The following is a 16,692-nucleotide window of genomic DNA, read 5'->3' as shown; positions in this document are numbered from 1 at the left end:
CCCTCTGGCTGAAGTCTTTTGAATCCTGCTTGGAAATGGATGTGAGCTCTAGAGCTACAATCTTTTTTCCTGATCGAAAGCTTATTATGTTTCTGAAAGCTGTGTGAAGTCTTGCCAGGATGCAGGCTGGATAAGAAACAGCTTTGGGAGCTATTTAGGAATTCCCATTTTGGTGTTTGCTGTATACATGGGCCTGATGGCTAGAATTCGGGTAATGACCACATAGTGAAAACCGTCTTGGCAGAAAATATCACACACAGACCCAGAAGTGCTTAAATACAGATTTATTGCAAACCAACACCGGAGACAGGGTGATTTCGCAGGCGGGCACCCCATTTTCCTTGGACCTCAGCTGATGGAGCTCAGTGGCCAAACTGCTCCTGCCGTGTCTGAAGAGAGAAAACAGGCAGAGTGCACAGGTCCAGGGCCCAGGCCAGCAGCGAGGGGTGCAGGCAGCCCACAAGATGGCAAGCCCCCCAGCCTGCCACTCCCAGATGCCGGCAAGCTGCTAGTATCCCCAGTGGGGTGAGGAAAAATGCAAACATTTGAAAATAAAATTGGGCAAAAGGAAGACAACTGACCATGGAGTCCACAGCTCCCAACAGCCAAGGTGCAGGCCTCATACCCCACCCGTTGACGGCAGAGGACCCGCTGGGGGTGGCGGAGGGGAGGAGACAGGCACGGTGCCAGAATGGTTCTCACACAGACCAGTGAGACCTCTCACTATGTGGGACAGGTGAGATCCGGAGGACGCTGAAAACGGGCCTCAGCAGCTCCGTGACCAGCCTTGGAGACGACAGCCAACAACAGTGCTCCGTGCCCCCTTGGTGGTGCTCCCACCAGTCACCAGGTGTACACACCTCCCGTGATGGCATTGGAGCAAGCGCTTCCCAGGAGTGTGTCTACAGGGCCCTGTGAGCCAGAAACCTGCCCCCACACACAGCAATCAACCAGCTCCCACCCACGCAACTGAAGGTGGAAGTTTCTAGAAGGAACGTCCCCACCCCCAGGGCTCCTCCTCCCGCAGTCCAGCACACAGAGCCCAAGGGCAGGTTCCAGGGTGCAGAGGCCTGCAAGGTAACAGACCAATAGGGCAGCCGCGCGGTCCTGGCGAAGGGCAAGGGCTCTGGGTCCTGGGAGAGCAGCGGGAGCAGGGCCCCAAGCTCTGGGTTGCACAGTCTGGCTTCGGCCAAGAAAGGACCTGGGGCTGCAGTGAGCAGTGACACACCATGAGGTCTCCTGAGGGCGCCTGGCCCAGCTAGCTCTGACAAGAACTAGGTCCCCCAGGGGAAAGTGCTAGGCCGGGTGGCAGCAGGACAGGCCAATCAGAAGACAGAGACCCTACTGTGCAGGGCCTGAGGCCACCAGAGACGCTTCCAGCACCCAGAACCAGAGACCAGCACCCTGGTTTCCATGGCTCCTCAACGAGGCTGAGGAAGGCGGTGGACGCGCACAAGCAGACAGGCAAGACGACACAAGAACACACCCAGCAAGAGGGCAAGGCAGCAGCTTCCCCAAACTGGCCCTGAGCCCAGCCCTCAGCCTGCACATCCCTGCCTGCGCTTCCACAGCCGAGGGGCACCCACGCCCGCCCCGAGCGCACGGAGGACAGCAAGCAGAGAGCACAGGAGCGGAGCCATGAGCGCAGGGAGGGAGGGAGTGGCGAGCGGTGCCGGCAGGGCCCAGAGCTGCGCCCGCTGAGACAGTCCCTGCTCCCCCCGTCGCAAGGCGCACAGCCCCACCCCGCTCTGAAACAGTCTGGAGACGCAGGGCAGGGTGGAGGCCGGGTTCACCCTTGAAACTAGACAGCGAGTCCCCGGCAGGAGGGAGCTGGGGGGCACCGCCACGGCCCCGTTTCCCTGCCGGCGAGGGCGTCCTCTCCTCCGGTCATTAAAACTGCACAGCCCCCGGGGAGATGTTGAACATGGCCGGGTCGAATCGCTGGCCTCGGAAGGGAGAGCCTTCAGCATCCCACCCCTTCTTCAGCATCTCATGGACTTTCTACAAACAGAAAACAGACAGGTTAACTGTAGTCACCAGGCCTGCACGTCCCAGAGCAGAACTCTGCCCTGCTTCCTCCGGAAGAGGACCTGCCTGGGCTGACAGCAGACCCTCCGCAAGCCCCTGCTCCCCACATTCAGGTTCCAGCCCATCCTGTCCCCAGAGCAACACCGGCCATCTTCCTGGTTTGGATGCTGTCCCTGGTCACCAGGAGTATCTGTCCAAGCTCCAAAGGGCCTGAGGGCCACAGCCCACGGAGCTGTAAAGAGAGGGTCTCCACCCCCCTTTCATAGGGACAAGGCGGGTGGCCTCCAGGCCTGCGCTCTCAGACAGTCTAGGAATGACCTAGGCTGTGACTCAAAGGGAGAGACCTCAGGATGTCTGACTGTGTACCCACCAATCACCAATCCCACAGCCCCTGGGGGCAGGGGCCAAAGCTGTTACCCAAGGTGGGCTCAATCATCCCAGCCTGGACCACCAGCCTTCAGGGCTGGCAGCAGGTGGCTGCGCCGTGTGGGAGGCCCTCACGGCGCCACAGGCCCCGTCCCCCCAGGTCCCCACATCTCCACGTCCTCCCTGCAAACACACTGGGCTGGAAACCCTCTCCCCTTCCTTCTGACCAGGAAAAATGAAGAGACTCACGGTCACGGGGCCAGAAAGCCCTACCCACCTCTTAACCTCTAGGCTGACAGAGTGAGCTGAGGGGAAAGCTCCTGGTGTCTGACCAGACCGCAGGGCTCCTGACGGGGCCTTCTCTGCCCCGTTATTCCACCTGAGTGGTGCAGCAGCAAACATGTCAGACACGCAGTGCGTACTGCGCTCGGCTCGGCGCACCTGACACACGCCAAGGACCTTAGAACAGCACCTGGCACGCCAGCACTAGCCCCGCCCAACCACGTGCCTCTGGGCACCGGCAGCCACAGGGTGGCCTGCATCCCATCCCTCCTCCTCCAGCTCGTGCCTACCGCCCCGAGCCTCCTCCTTCTCAGGCTCTCACTCCACACCCCTCAGCTGAGCATCGAGACAAAACCTCTCCAGTGAGCTCTGACTTGAGACACACCCTCTGAGCTCGACCCACTGCGATGTCCCCGTACCCCAGCCTCGTCATGGGCAGTCTGACGGGCCCTCTTGCTCCAACCCCACAGGGTCCTCAGCCCACTCTCCACACTGGTCCTGCCCCAAGCCCCTCACTGCCACCTCCTACTTTCTTAAGCCGCCTCTCCTCCCACCACCCTCATCCAAAGCCACCTGCAGTGTGCTGACTCTCTTCTTGGGACACTTTCCTCCAGGGACCACAGTGACTGTGCAGGGCTTCAATGTCACAGAGGCCAGCTGCCTCACCACCAGGCCACACCAGCTCTGCCGGCTCCTCAAGCCTCCACGCTTTCCTCTCAGTGCCAAACCTGCTCCCCACACTGCGCGTCCCTCAAGGCTCCGTGTGCCAAAGACAGTCCAGGGGGATGCCTAGGAGGCCAGGCCCCATATGCAGACGTTCGTTCCCAATCCCTGCTGAGCCCAGAGGAGTCCCAGACAGCAGTGCTGGTGCCCCTGCCTCTCCTAACACAGCCCTGAGGCACCGAGCCGTCCAGGAGCAGGTCAGCTGGATGAGGGGTCACCACTGAGACCCACTGCCTGCACCACCATCCAAGGGCTCCCGTGTGTCCACTGAAGGCCTCCACAGGGCACTGCACTCAGCCAGGCACTCATGCCATCACGGTCAGCACTGCCGGGCCCATGGCAAGTCCTGCTAGAACCACTACTTCCGACTCAAACCACGGAAGCCTTTCCATCAGACCAGTGTCTTCAGGTTTCTTTTTCAGATGCTTCTTGGATCAGTGGATCCCAGCCCTGAGCTCATCAGCAGGGACCTCTTGCTTCTTATTTAGACCTCACGGCCAAGTGCCTGCCCACTCTGGGGCCAGACATCCAAACTTTCAACAGCTGCCCAGGGCCCTCTCCCATCAGGTCAGTGTTCAGACTGCTCTTTCATCTGGTGGCTGCAGGCAAACGCAGCATTAACTGGATAAAACTACCACCTAAACGTGCACAGAGGTGGTTGCACCCCATGTCCTGTGTTAGGCCAGCTCAGGGATTACAGCCTGAGGCCACTTTCCACAGATGAGACCACCAGGTGCCTGAGAGCCAATGGTCAACCTCAGTCCTGGCCTCCAGCCCCATAAGCCCAGGTAAGGTTGGTGAACGAGATCAAGAGATGATTCAGAGACTCGGGGAGGGATGACAGACAAGCCTGAAACTAGCTCAGGGTTCAAACCCCACCCTGCTGCCAGACCAGCTACAGGACCTTCAACACATGCTGTGACCTCTACACCTCAACCCTCCTCTCAAACCCCCGTGCGGTTCACTTGGGACACTGAGAGAGGAGCTCTCCTCTCTAAACAGCCACTCTTGGGAGCATCAAACAGGAAAAAGACAGCACGTGTCTAATCCTCCTCTCTGCCACCACAGGCTCCAGATGAGCCTCCTCGCCAGTCACTGATGTCCTCCTGCCCTTCTGTGGCTGCTGGCCAGCCACACTTCTCAGGCCTCTGACTTCGAGAGCGACTTGGAAAAATTTTCTTCCCCCTGGTCCTTTGTGGTCAAACCTGCACTGGACCCGAGGTAGGGCAGGGCCAGGCTGTTCCTCCTGTACTGAGGGTCTTGGAGGGGCTGAGGGGAGGGATGGCCCCAGTGTGTGAGGTAGGGACCCTCTGGAGAGGCACCTCTCGGCCCTGCCACCTGGGCTCGGTCCAGGCACAGAACCAGAGCCCCATCCCAGGCAGTGACCAGGCCCAGGCTGCCGTGTCGGAACCCAGGAGGCAGCTGCACAGACAGCAGCATGCCCCATCCACCCCAGCTCAAGCCCCAGGAAGGCCCAGGAAGTGTGCGTGCCCGTACCAGCTCGTGGCTCTGCGGCTTGCCCTGCAGCTTCTGGTGGTAGTCGAAGGTGAGCCGGTCCAGGACGGCGTGCTCCTCCTCGTCCACCGTGGCCATGGAGCGCTCCTTGTTGATCTTGTCAATGTCGATCTGCTCCTCGCCCTCCAGGATGGCACTCCACCAGTATTCACCCACCTTGTTCAGGCTCACCTGGCACACGAGGGCAGAGACAGGGTCAGGGCTGGGGAGGCGGCACTGGGGACCCGGGGAATGTGGGGACACTGGGGACTCCACTCTCCAGAACTGGGACTGAGTGGTGCCTATGGTCCTTGTCCCCAGGTCCTCTCAGGAAAACAGTGACCCTCCACGGGCATCAGCAACCCCACCTGCTCAGCCACCAGAAGCCCAGCCTGCTCATCAGAGGGGACGTTTCCAGCTGCTCTGAGCTGCACCACCCATGGTAACTGGCCCCTGTCGCAGCCTCCCCAGCTGCCAAGGGAAGCGTGAGCCCAAACAGGAGCTTCTTTCAACATCCACCTGTTGAGCCCCCGCTAGCTCACCACCCCAATGACCTTTCCTGCTTCCAAATGCAGCAGCCAGTCTCCTGCCTGCTGGGGTCCCCTGCCAAGGGACCAAGCATTCAGCCTGACAGACTCCCCCACAACCTGACGCCCAGGCTTCTTTGTCCCACTGTCCTCCTTGGCCTGGCCAGGGCGACCACTGCGTGTGACTCACTTCCTGCCCAGCCTCATGGTGTAGCCCAGGGAGGAGACAGAAGAGTCAGCGGGGCATGAGAACTGAGAGACAAGGATGGCGCAATAGCAGGGCTTGGCCTGAAGGTGAAGTCAAGTACACGCATCCCAGGGTCCACACAGGGACCTACACCCAGCAGCTGGGTTCTTGGGGAAACTCTCTTATCAGCTGACCAAGAATTGACAAGTGAGCTGCAAACCTACCTCACGTTGTCCACTCTCGGACAGGATGAAACCCCCAGTCACGCCCAAAAGGGTGCGGAGGTGATAGAGATGATGAGCCCACGGCAAGAGCAGCTCTTACTCAGTGCCATGAGGACAGTGTGACTGGCTAGCGGGCAGTCCTGACAAGTGACCTCTGTGCAGATACTGCATGCTCAGAGGCCGTCAGTCAGCCCGCCCCATGGCTCACAGGCTGCAGGGGCAGTGCTGCCAGCTCCGGCCCTCTGCCCCGGTGCACCAAGAGCCCCTACGGAGCCCAGGTCCAGCAGAGCTCAGCCCCAGGCGCTGAGAGCGGCTGAGGAATGGGCGCTGATAGGGCAGGTCACGCAGTGGAGACAGCTCCAGAAAACCGCGAGCAAAGCATCAACATCAGTATCTCAGCCCAGCACACAACGTGGCTGCCCCACTTCTGAGCATCACGGGTGGACGTGGCTGTGCAGATGGCAAGGGTGAGGCGGCAGGGGCTCTGCCCTCCTCATCAGATGAATGGCCTCTACCCTGCCAACACCACGGTTTCCAGTCAGAGTGAAGTCTCTGTCCAGATGCTCTGCCCAGCTGCTCAGGCAGCTTTCTGCCCACTTACTCTCCTGCTTGCATGCGTGGACATGACCTGGCCCTCCAAGACCCCGGTGCTAAGCTCTGAGCCCCATCTTCATGGAACTGCAGATCTCTGGGCCAGTGCAGTGAAAGGCTTGAGGGGGAAATCCACTCTCTTCATACTGTTCCAGGAGAGCTTCTGAGGAACAGTCAACCCTCTATCCACTGACTCAACCAACTTCAGATCACAAATATTTGGGAAAGAAATTTCCAGAAAGTTTTCAAAAGCAAGACTTGAACTTGTCTCCTTCAGCAACAACTGTTTACATAGCATCTGCACTGTATTAGGTACACGCCATGAAGTGTAAGAGAGGATGCATGTAGGTTATGTGCAGACACAACCCCATCTGTATTAAGAGACGAGAGCATCCTTGGATGTGGGTATCCTCTGGGCGTCCTGCAACCACCCCCTTGAGGATACTGAGAGACAACTGTACTTACAGAATATAAATTTCCAAAGAGAACAAACCCTTCAGATCTATTTGTGTCTTTGTTAGTGATCATGAGTGATCATAATGAGATCACTGCTGAGATCTCTCTTAACGTGTATCATTAGCATTGATACAAGCCCTGTAAAATACATACTGTTACCTCTACCTGGAAGTCAGCGCCTCCCCTGGATCGCCCAATGCCACAGGCAGAGCAGAGCTGCGCTCGGGCCAACAGCCCTCAACGGCACTGTGGGGGGGGGGGGGGGGCGGGGGCGGGGCCTGAACCCCACCCCGGTGCTCTGCTGCTGGTCCTTCTCACACAAACCACACGTGGGGGGTCCCAGTCAGGTCCACGCACAGCCAGGCCTAACACGGCTCGGGGGCACCACGGGACTGATCCTGACGAGGAGCTTGGTGGGCCTCACTACCTGTGCCTCGTGCCTCCACAGAACACGTCTGCATGGGCACTCTGCACACCCAGCAGGCATTAAGATGAGCACCACCTTTAAGGGGAAATTCACATAACATAGAATGAGCCATTTTAAGGTGAACAATTCAATGCATTCTGCACACAGAGGCTGTCTAGTTCCAGAACATTCTCATCATCACAAAAAGAGAACTCGTACCCACGAGCGGTCATTCCTCACTCTGCCCAGAGGCTTGCCCTCCCCCAGCTCTGGCAACAAATCATTTATTTGCCTTTTCTGGACACTTCCCAGAAATGGACCCAAAGGCTATGTGTCCCATGCCTGGCTTCTTTCACTCAATGCGACGTCCTCACATTCCTGTGCTAGTGGGTCAGAACTTTCTTTCTTTTCCAGGTTGAGCAATACAAAATGTAGCACCCAGAGGACACGTGGAAAATGTTCTTGAAATGGGGAAGAAGGATTCAGGTCTAAAAATAATATCTTTGATAAAGTAGTCTGATGGTTTAACATTTGGTTTTGATTTTTTAACAGCTATTTTTTTTTAATTGGGTTTGTGGAGGCGTAAGCTGACACATAGTAAAACTCACTTGTGAGAGTAGGTCCATCCTATGAGTTTTGACAAATGCAGCCACACAGCTACCACTATCAAGCCACACCCTAAAGTTCCTGGTCCCCTTGGTCGGTGACCCCCTCCGCCCGCCACTCGCTTTGCCATCTTGTTGGTCTGTGTCTTGGTCTGCTCTTCTCTTAGCACAGTGGTCTGGCGTTCAGCCACGCTGTGCACGCATGGAAGGGTAACCCCTTGAAACGGTGGGCTGACGCACCTGTGGGTGGCCAAGTGGGCCTTTCCAGGGTTCGGCAGTCACCTACCAGGCTGCCTGCAGGGCTGTGTGTGAATGTGTGTCTCCCTTTCCCTTCGTAGACACCCAGCAGTGGGGCTGCTGGGTCCTATGGTAACTGTATGTGTAACTTTATGGCCCTCCTCTCCACAGGGGAGCTCCAGGGGCTCCACACTCTTGCCAGCACCTGCTACTGTTGATTCTTTTCAGGAGCCAATCAAATAAACATGAAGTGACATGTCACCATGGTTTTAACTGGCATTTCCTTAACAACTAACAATGTTGAGCATCTTTCATGGACTTATGTGCCATCTCATTCCTTAAAACATTTTATCTGGAACAATTTCAATCTCACAAGTTACTAGAACTGTTTGAGTACAAAAAATAGCCACACACCCTTTTCCTAGATTTACCCACTGTTAACACACTACCCTTTTTATCACATGCATGTGTCTGCACACACACACTCATTCTGTGTAAGTTCATATATAATATGTGGTAAATTACATGACACTTGTTCCAGAATCTTGGCCCTTTACCCCTAATACTTCAGTGAGTGCCTCTTCCTGAAGATATGGAAGTTCTTCACTACTGGGTTGGCCAAAAAGTTCATTTGGATTTTTCTGTAACATCTTAAGGAAAAAATCTGAACTTTTTGGACAACCCCGTGGAGTTCAACTCCCCTCGCCTCCAGCAGAGAATCCAGCCCAGGGCCCCAACTACATCTTAGTGGGCCCGTCCCCTTTAACCTACAACACTCCGCCACTGCGGTCCTTTGTTGTTAAAATCGTTTCTTCATCTGGGGTTTGTCTGGTGCTTCCTCCTGATGAAACTCAGGGACGCGCCCCAGTAGAACCCTGCACAGGTGATGCTGTGCCCCTCCTGCGATGCCCCACTGGCAGGCACAGAAGTCACGTGGCTGCAGCGCCTGGGGGTTCCTCCCTGACTCCCTCTCCCCCGCAGTGGCGGGGAGACTACGCTTCCAGCCCCAACAGAAGTTGTGGGAGGCCAGCAGGGGCCTTCTCTCAGCACCAGCTCCTGGATGTCCAGCATCTCAACAGCTCTCACTCGCTCCAGTCCCTGACCATGTGGCCCTCAGAGAGCCCCAGCCTGGCTGGTCAGGGGTGGCTGCTGTGACCTGATAACTCACCCTTATCCCTCGGCCTTCCTCCAGGTTCCCTGTAGCAACTGGTCCCGGATTGAGAATCCGTTTCTCAGGGGAACCCCCAGAGTGCTGGCTGAACAGTTTTCCCAAAATGCCCTCGCAGAAACTTCCAACTCCACGTGGATCAGCTTACCTCAGCACCCCAATCTGTGCTGATGACTCACCGACACTCATCTCCCTCCCCTCCCCTCCCCTCCTCACAGAACCGTTTCTATTCAGGGAAGCAGTGTGCCCGGCAAGGAAGACAGCTCCTCGCAGCTGCCCGTACGTGGGATCAAGTTTGGACCAAGGAGATGTGCGTGAAAGTTGCGGGTGATGTTTCAGGGGGTTGCCTTGAAACCAGGACAGAAGACAGGCAGAGACAGCAAGGGGCCTGCTCAGCTCCAGGCACTTCTGCGGGGAGGACGTGATCCCCAGCCGGACCACTGACCTCTCAGGGCTTTGCCAGGGGCGGTACTGTTGTGGGGAATCTCCCAGTCTTTGATGCTAACAAATTTTTAAGCTTTAACATTAAAGCACTGAGGGCCAGACAGAAGCTGGCTGTGATGGGGGTATGGCTGGGAGAAAAGCGACCACGTGCTGCCGAGCTTCCTCTACTCTGTCCTCCCACATGGCATGGAGGCGGTGCTTGCTCTGTCCACTGGGAGCATGGTCTTCTGGTTCGGCTTGGCACACCCCTCCTTTTCACTGGGCAACTTCTCCAGAAGGCTGCCGGAACATGATGCCTTAGGCCACCTACTTCTCAACACCAGGCCTCAGCTCTTCCTGGCTGGGACCTTGGGATTGGCAATGATGCCAAAAATGTGCCCAGCCTGAGAAACACGACAGGTCCCAGGAGACATGGGTACTGAAAGCCAAGAACTTGCATTTCACTCCCTGGACTAAATTCCAGGCTTGGGCTCTTGCCAAAATACTACCATAACTTAACCTGTATTTTAAGCTGAAAAATGGTCCCTCAGGGCCAGGAAAGGGGCAGGTGGCCACCTATGACAAAACAAAGATGGTGAACCACTTCACAGAGAAACACATATCCTCCCTAGAAAAATGGAAAGGAACAAATGGGAGAAATGCAGATAAGTCAGCAAAGACAAGTTAAAATTAACAAGCCCAGCGCTGGGGTGCAAAGGGGCCTGGTGATGTCACAGAAATCTGACATCCTTCCGGGGAGAGCCATGGCAACGGCCAAGGATGACAGCTTGTAACCCCACTTCTGAAAACTGTAATTTAAAGAAATCATCTAAATATGGGGGTCCAGCATGCATTAAAACACTCCCAGGCTCAGGCACCAGACACACAGCAGTGTGAGCTTTAAGGCAAGTGGACAAAGGTCTGCAAACGCTGCAGCTCCTACACTGACTTTAAATGACTCGAGTGTGGGTCACGTCGGCATGTGAACGGGCTTCGCCTCACAAATGGCTACGAATCAGAGACACAGAGCATCACAGGCACGAGGCCGTGGCCTGCAGGCGCCCAGAGCCCAGCCATTAGCCCCACCTGCGGGGAGAAACCAGGGCAGTGAGCCGACGCGGGTTCTGGGACAGAACAAGGCACAGGGGGAGGTCCTGGTTTCACGTCTCCGTAACCAAGAAAGGAGCTTACTTGAGAATCAAGCAGCCTTGTTTAACATTCTCAAGTGTGGGAGGGAGGGAGGCAAGAACTGTCATCCGGTTTTAGCTGCCACCCCTGCCTGCTCTGAAAGGCTGCTCGGGCGTGTCTGATGCAGATCCTGGCTCAGGCGAGGAGAGAGTGGTGGCTGGGAATCAAGGGGCATGTCTGCATCAGCCTGCCTGGGAGGTGAGGACTCAGGCCATGGGCTCTGGTGAGGTGACAGGCATCCCTGGGGGGACCCCTCTTGTCCCAAGTGGCCCCCACAGAAACCGTGCCTTGTGATACAGCCTATGCGAATGTCCCAGGGCAGCCGTAACAAAGCCCGCATATGGTGGGCTTGCAACAAGACATCTATCCTCTCTGTCTGGAGGCTGGAAGGCCACCATCGAGGCGCTGCAGGCCTGCACTCCCTCTGGAGTTTCTAGGGAACCTTGCCTGGCTGTCGCGTCACCCTGTGTGTCTGTATCTTTTCTTCTTCTAAGGACACTTGTCACTGGATTTAGGGCCCATCTGGATAATCCAGGATCATCTTATCGTCTGCAAAGACTCTCCCTCCAAACAGGCCCTCTCTGCAGGTTCTGGGGTTTGGCGAGGACCTCTGGGCGTCCTTTCCAGTCCACTCAGACTTTAGGAGGTGGGCCCTTGATGACTTCCCTCAATCACCCCAGTGCCTAGCACAGGGTCTGGCACTTAGTGATAAGCACACAAGGCTCTGAGCCTCATTCTAAGACCAAGGAACAGAGGTACCGTGGGGCTCAGGTGGCTAGTGGGACCGCGGCAGCCGCGCTGGTTCCTCCAAAGGCTTGAGAGAGTGGCACTGGTTCTTCACAGCAGATGCACCGGGGTCTTCACACGTCCAAGCAGCGTGCTCGCTGCACTACAGTATCATCTCAGACACATGGCACTCGGCATCATCAATAAAATAAATAACTACACTGAAAACACACCAAACCTCCAGCTCCATGAGTAACAGTGTCTCCACAACACATAGGCATTGGCTGCACCAATGGTCAGGAGGAAGGCGAAGATAGGCAGAGCCCCGCATCTCAAGAGAAAGTGCACGCCAGGGGAGCAGGGGGCTGTGCTGTGAAGAAAGCTCCAGAGGAGGATATGATGCTCTAAACAAGTCCCCTTTCCCTTCTACAAGTGGTGAAGCAGCATTAGAAATGTGACACCATCCAAGGATGACGAAAGCCACTCAAAAGAACCAAGGAGAGAACCAGCGCAGCACCTGCAATCCCTGGAGGTTTCTCCATGGACCCCGTGCAGTGAGCAGGAGCAGAACTGAGCCTTGCTTACGGGCAGCGACAGGTGTCCCTTGGTCCACAGCCAGGGCTGCTCCTTTATAACTCCTTGAGAAGCAGGTGCCTGGCAAAAGTAAACTGGAAAACTAAAAGGTGGCCAGGGCACAAGCCTCCTCCTGGACCAGAAGAGGACCTGAGCTGACCACGGGGCCTGGGCATATGACCGGCCACCCGGGCTACCTCAGCAAGGTTGGCAGAGATGGCGACACCCCGGTCTCCCTGCTGGCCCAGTGCAGCCTCTCACAAACACCACCACACTGCTACCAGCTCTCCTTCCCTGCCTGCCCCCTCCAGGGTACCTTTCAGTTGACAGTCAGAGAAGGAGGGAACAGGAGGCCTCCAGGTCTGGGGTCTGGCTCCACCCTGAGCAAGCCCTTCACCCTCTCTGAGTGTCAGCATCCTAGTTTGTAAAACAGGCTTGCAGAGATGAAACAGCATTGCCAGGCACCTCAGAGGGCCAGGCCAGAGTGCCTGTATGCAACAGATGGGGGCCTGAATTACAAGGAGTTAATGCCCTGGCCACAAGCCACATCTGTGTTCAGATGTAATTTGTACAAAACACACAAGATGACATGGCTCTGGAAAAGTGTGAAGAAGTCAGTGTCACCTCTTGTGACAAACACCCTAAAGAGTGAGCTACCTGGTAACAACCTCATTTTCACTGAAATAATGTCAAGTAAAGGGAATCCTCAGTGTCCTGATTACAACCCTGACAGACCAAGCGGGCTGTAAACAGAGGCTGTGAACCTTCAGGGTCCAGCAACGAAGTCAGTCTTTCCGTCCCAGGCACGGGCTTGGGTTTACAGGGCTGAAGATAGCAGAAGTGCCCCTCAGAGGGAGACCAGCACAGCAGCTGCCTGCTGGGACTGCTCTGGACGGTCCATCAACCCCACATAGGTGATGTCAGGCCTGGTGCCCGTGGACAACAGGGCACTCAAGCTCACGAGTCCACATTTCCAGGACCACTTGAGCCATCACAGCAGCACCTGCAGAGAGGGTAGCCTGCCAGCCGCTGGCTCCCACTGGCCACTGGCATGACCTCGGTAGGCAGGGGGATAATGAAACCCTGGCTTTCTACCTCCCGCAACCATGCGAAGTCCAGATGAGACCGAGACGATGACCATGAAGGCATTCTGCAAGTGGAGGAACCGGTGGTAAGAACATGGGCCATAGTTTGGGGAACGGCACTGCAAGTGGGGAGGCACAGGGGTAAAGAGATAAGGGACCGAGCCCCTGGGCAATGAGGGGGGAAATCATCACAACTGTCACACGCTTGTGGTGAGGATGGGGCCTGGGCAACAGAGCAAGGTCTGAACAAGACTCTGGCAGACCTGGCCAGCACTCTGCCACCAGTGTCCCTGCCACACAGAGGCCGCGTGTGCCCATGGGTCCCGAGCACGCCGAGACCTCCAGCTGACGCAGCACTGGGGGTTCCTCTCTGTTCCATCCGGCATGGGTGTCTGCGAGCTGAGAGAAGCCAAACAGAACCCCATGGGCCTTGCCGGTTAGGACCAACAGGCAGGCCCAGGGGGATCTATTTTCTAGAGACAAGTAGATCTCGACGAAACTGTACATAAAGAACATTTCTATATAAAATTCTGAGGCTTTTCTTTGTCCAAAGACTTAGTATTTTTCTTTCCGTCTTTACCCCTTTCACCATGCCCCAGGTTAAGCACCCCAGGAGGAAGGAAAAGAATGAACCCAAATATACAGTCTCCCTTTGCTGGAGGAAGCTTCCCTGCACGCTGCCCACTGAAGAGGTGCAAGGCTCTTATGAAGGAAGAATGCAGTAACTGAACACATTCCCCTTAGTTTGGATCCCACACCCTTGGTTAGCTTGGCCAGTTGAGACCCCCTTTAGCAAATAAGGCTGTCTGAGTTTATTAACTCTGCATCCTCCAGGCTGGCATTCATGTAAATGATCTGCCTTTTAATTTTTAACTTATTTGCTTTGGCCTTTTAGATATAACTGAATCCCTGGAGAGAGAGGCCTCTGAGACTGAAGAGACACATCCAGTGTGAGCACAGCCGCACTCTGGGGATGGTGCCCCGCCAGGACCTCCTCCGCGGTCGCTGTGTGTGGTCTGTGTGTGGGGAGGACAGACTGCACTTGAGGGCCCCTGAGTTTCTCACTGACAGGGGCTCCACCTCAAGGAGCCAAGCACTGGGACCCCAGGGGCCAAGGCTGCAGGTGCAGCAGTGAGTCAGCAGAGGCCCACAAAGGTGCCTTCTGAGCTACGTGGGAAACAATGGGGCAACTCCCCCGCTGCAGCAATCAGCACGCTCACTGCCTCACACCCACACTCACCAAGACGCACTTCCCAGGTTCGAGGCTCCAGAGGGAGCTCTCAGTGTTGATCTTGTGGGTGAACTTCCCTTCCATGAGGACACGCTCCCCATTTTCCTCCAGCACAGCCACCCGGATGGAGCTGCTGCTGAGGGTCACCGAGACCTGGAACAGAGTGAAAGAGAATCACCTTGTGCTCCAGGACAGGACGGAACAGTGGTTTCCAAGGCGCCTGGCCACACACGGCAGGAGAACAGAACCAAGAAAATAATACCAACCAATTCACACATAAAGGAGACTAGTCGTCATGTCTGTCAAGAGAATGCACTTACAGTTTTGGTATGCCTAACAGTAACGGGGTGCTTTGTGGGAGCAGAATCTCTTCTCCAGTTAGGGGAGACCAACTCCCTGGATGGAAGGCAAGCAGGGCCAGTGTAGCAGGGGATTACTCTCCCCATGCCCACCTTGCTGTCTGGGGTCTGCAGCAGTCCCACCCCAGAGGACATGCCGGAGGACCAGAGCAGCCAGCTTCTCTTCCCTCCAGGAGTTGCTGTGCCAGCTATGGCCACAGCTCAGCTTTCACCTAGGAGGCTGAGGCCAGGTTCTCTGGTTTTACATTTTGTCTCTGTTCCCCTATATCCTGCTGGATCTCTGCTCCCATACATCTGTCTTCACACCTGCGCTGGAGCTGCTGGACTAGGGGCTTTGCTTCATGCGTGGATCCCAGCAAGCAGCATCCCAAGTACATTCAGATCAGTAAACAGTCCAGGAAAGAAAACAGAACTACAGGGATTCCCCGCCACCGCCCCACCACCACCCCCTTCTCTTTAAAATTCTAAATTCTGTGTTTTACAATGCAGAAATCTTTTTATAATAATATTTACACAATGTATTCATTACATGAACAGAGGCTGGCTAACTTAGACCTTTCTCACCAGAGTGTGGGGTCAGTCAAGGTGTCAAAACAGTTTGGAGGAAGCCCTGCCATCTCACTTGGTAAGTGCTTATTAAATGCTTATAAAGCACTTGAAAAATTCCCTCAGTGTCATAGGATTTTCAAACTGGATTTTACACACACGTTGATGGAATCTGATACTATAACCTATCTGAATTTTAAATAACCATAAATGAGTGATGGAAAGGAAAACGATATCTAAACACACCATGCCCACAGGCAGGCCCGAGTGGGGCCCTGTAAGCCCCAGCTGCACTTACACTCAACTTCTGGGAGAATTACCACTTTCTCGACTGATTCTGCTAAGGCCCGGGCACAACACACTTCACTCCCAGCTGCCCAACAGCAGCCCGGCTCACTCCTAGACAGTTCCAGACAATCGCTGGCCAAGTCACATCCCTGACCATGAACTCAGATGTGCGAAGAACACTTGACAGAGCGGACCAAGGCTCCATCAGTTGGCCCCCTAGGAACAAGCTCACTTTAACAAATAAAATTCTCCAGCCAGCTTTACCTAACAGGATAATTTCCAAATCTGGATGAGCTTCCACAACACTTGTCTCTTGTACAAAGGGGATGCACCCAGGCACCAAGGGGAAACTAGGTGGGAGACGCTTCCAAGAGCTCCAGTCCAAGGCGTCACTCTGAGACCAGGCAGTCATCTTCTGACCCACAGAGATGACAGGAACAAAACACAAACAGAAAAGCCCCAGACAGCAGAAGGTAAGCAGGGAGAGGCCGGGACAGACAAGCTCTTGACAGCTCTATGGAGTGGAAGGAGAAGTGTATGGGGCCAGACACCACATAACAGGGACGAGCACAGCTGCGTGGGGCCTCCAGCTAGCAGTCAGCAAGCACGGAGCGTGGAGGCAGAGCAGCCGAGTCAGTCCACAGGGCAGCTGGGCCAGCGAAGACCCATCAGGAGAGACTGGAACCCACTGTGTGCCACTGAGCAACAGGCAGCCCTGCTCCAGAAAACCCGGCCAGCAGCTGAGGGGACTGGGTGGAACTGGCCTAGTACACCGTAAGGCAAAGCCAACCACCAGTCAACCCTCAGCTGTGAGCAGTGATGGGAGGAGCAGACCTCAGACACATGAAGGAGAAAACCATCAACATCATTCCACACTCAAAAGGATGAGGAAGATATATTTTTTAAATAAAAAAACTAATAGGGAACTAAGGATTGTATCCTATGAGAAAAAGCAGCAGCCCCAAAAGACAGACTTAGG

At 55.5% G+C, this 16,692-nt stretch overlaps 1 protein-coding gene across 2 annotated transcripts in view; it reads right to left on the bottom strand.

Moving 5' to 3' along the window:
- Positions 1-269: 269 nt before the first annotated feature.
- The window catches only part of NUDCD3 (NudC domain containing 3), a 69,938-nt gene continuing 53,515 nt past the window's right edge, over positions 270-16,692 (bottom strand). Inside the window, exons 4-6 of one of the 2 annotated variants that reach the window (XM_052639139.1) lie at positions 14,530-14,673; positions 4,897-5,085; positions 270-2,001 (exon numbers count right to left, since the gene is read on the bottom strand). In XM_052639139.1, coding sequence (XP_052495099.1) covers positions 1,891-2,001; positions 4,897-5,085; positions 14,530-14,673 — 444 coding nt within the window. In that variant the 3' untranslated portion in view covers positions 270-1,890. The remainder of the gene's footprint in view (positions 2,002-4,896; positions 5,086-14,529; positions 14,674-16,692) is intronic. The other variant, XM_052639140.1, reaches the window with a different exon arrangement.

This window comes from Budorcas taxicolor, chromosome 4 (assembly GCF_023091745.1).
Source record: "Budorcas taxicolor isolate Tak-1 chromosome 4, Takin1.1, whole genome shotgun sequence".
Classification (NCBI taxonomy): Eukaryota; Metazoa; Chordata; class Mammalia; order Artiodactyla; family Bovidae; genus Budorcas; species Budorcas taxicolor.
Note: the sequence above shows the minus strand (reverse complement) of the source record. Positions and strands in the feature narration are given on the sequence as shown.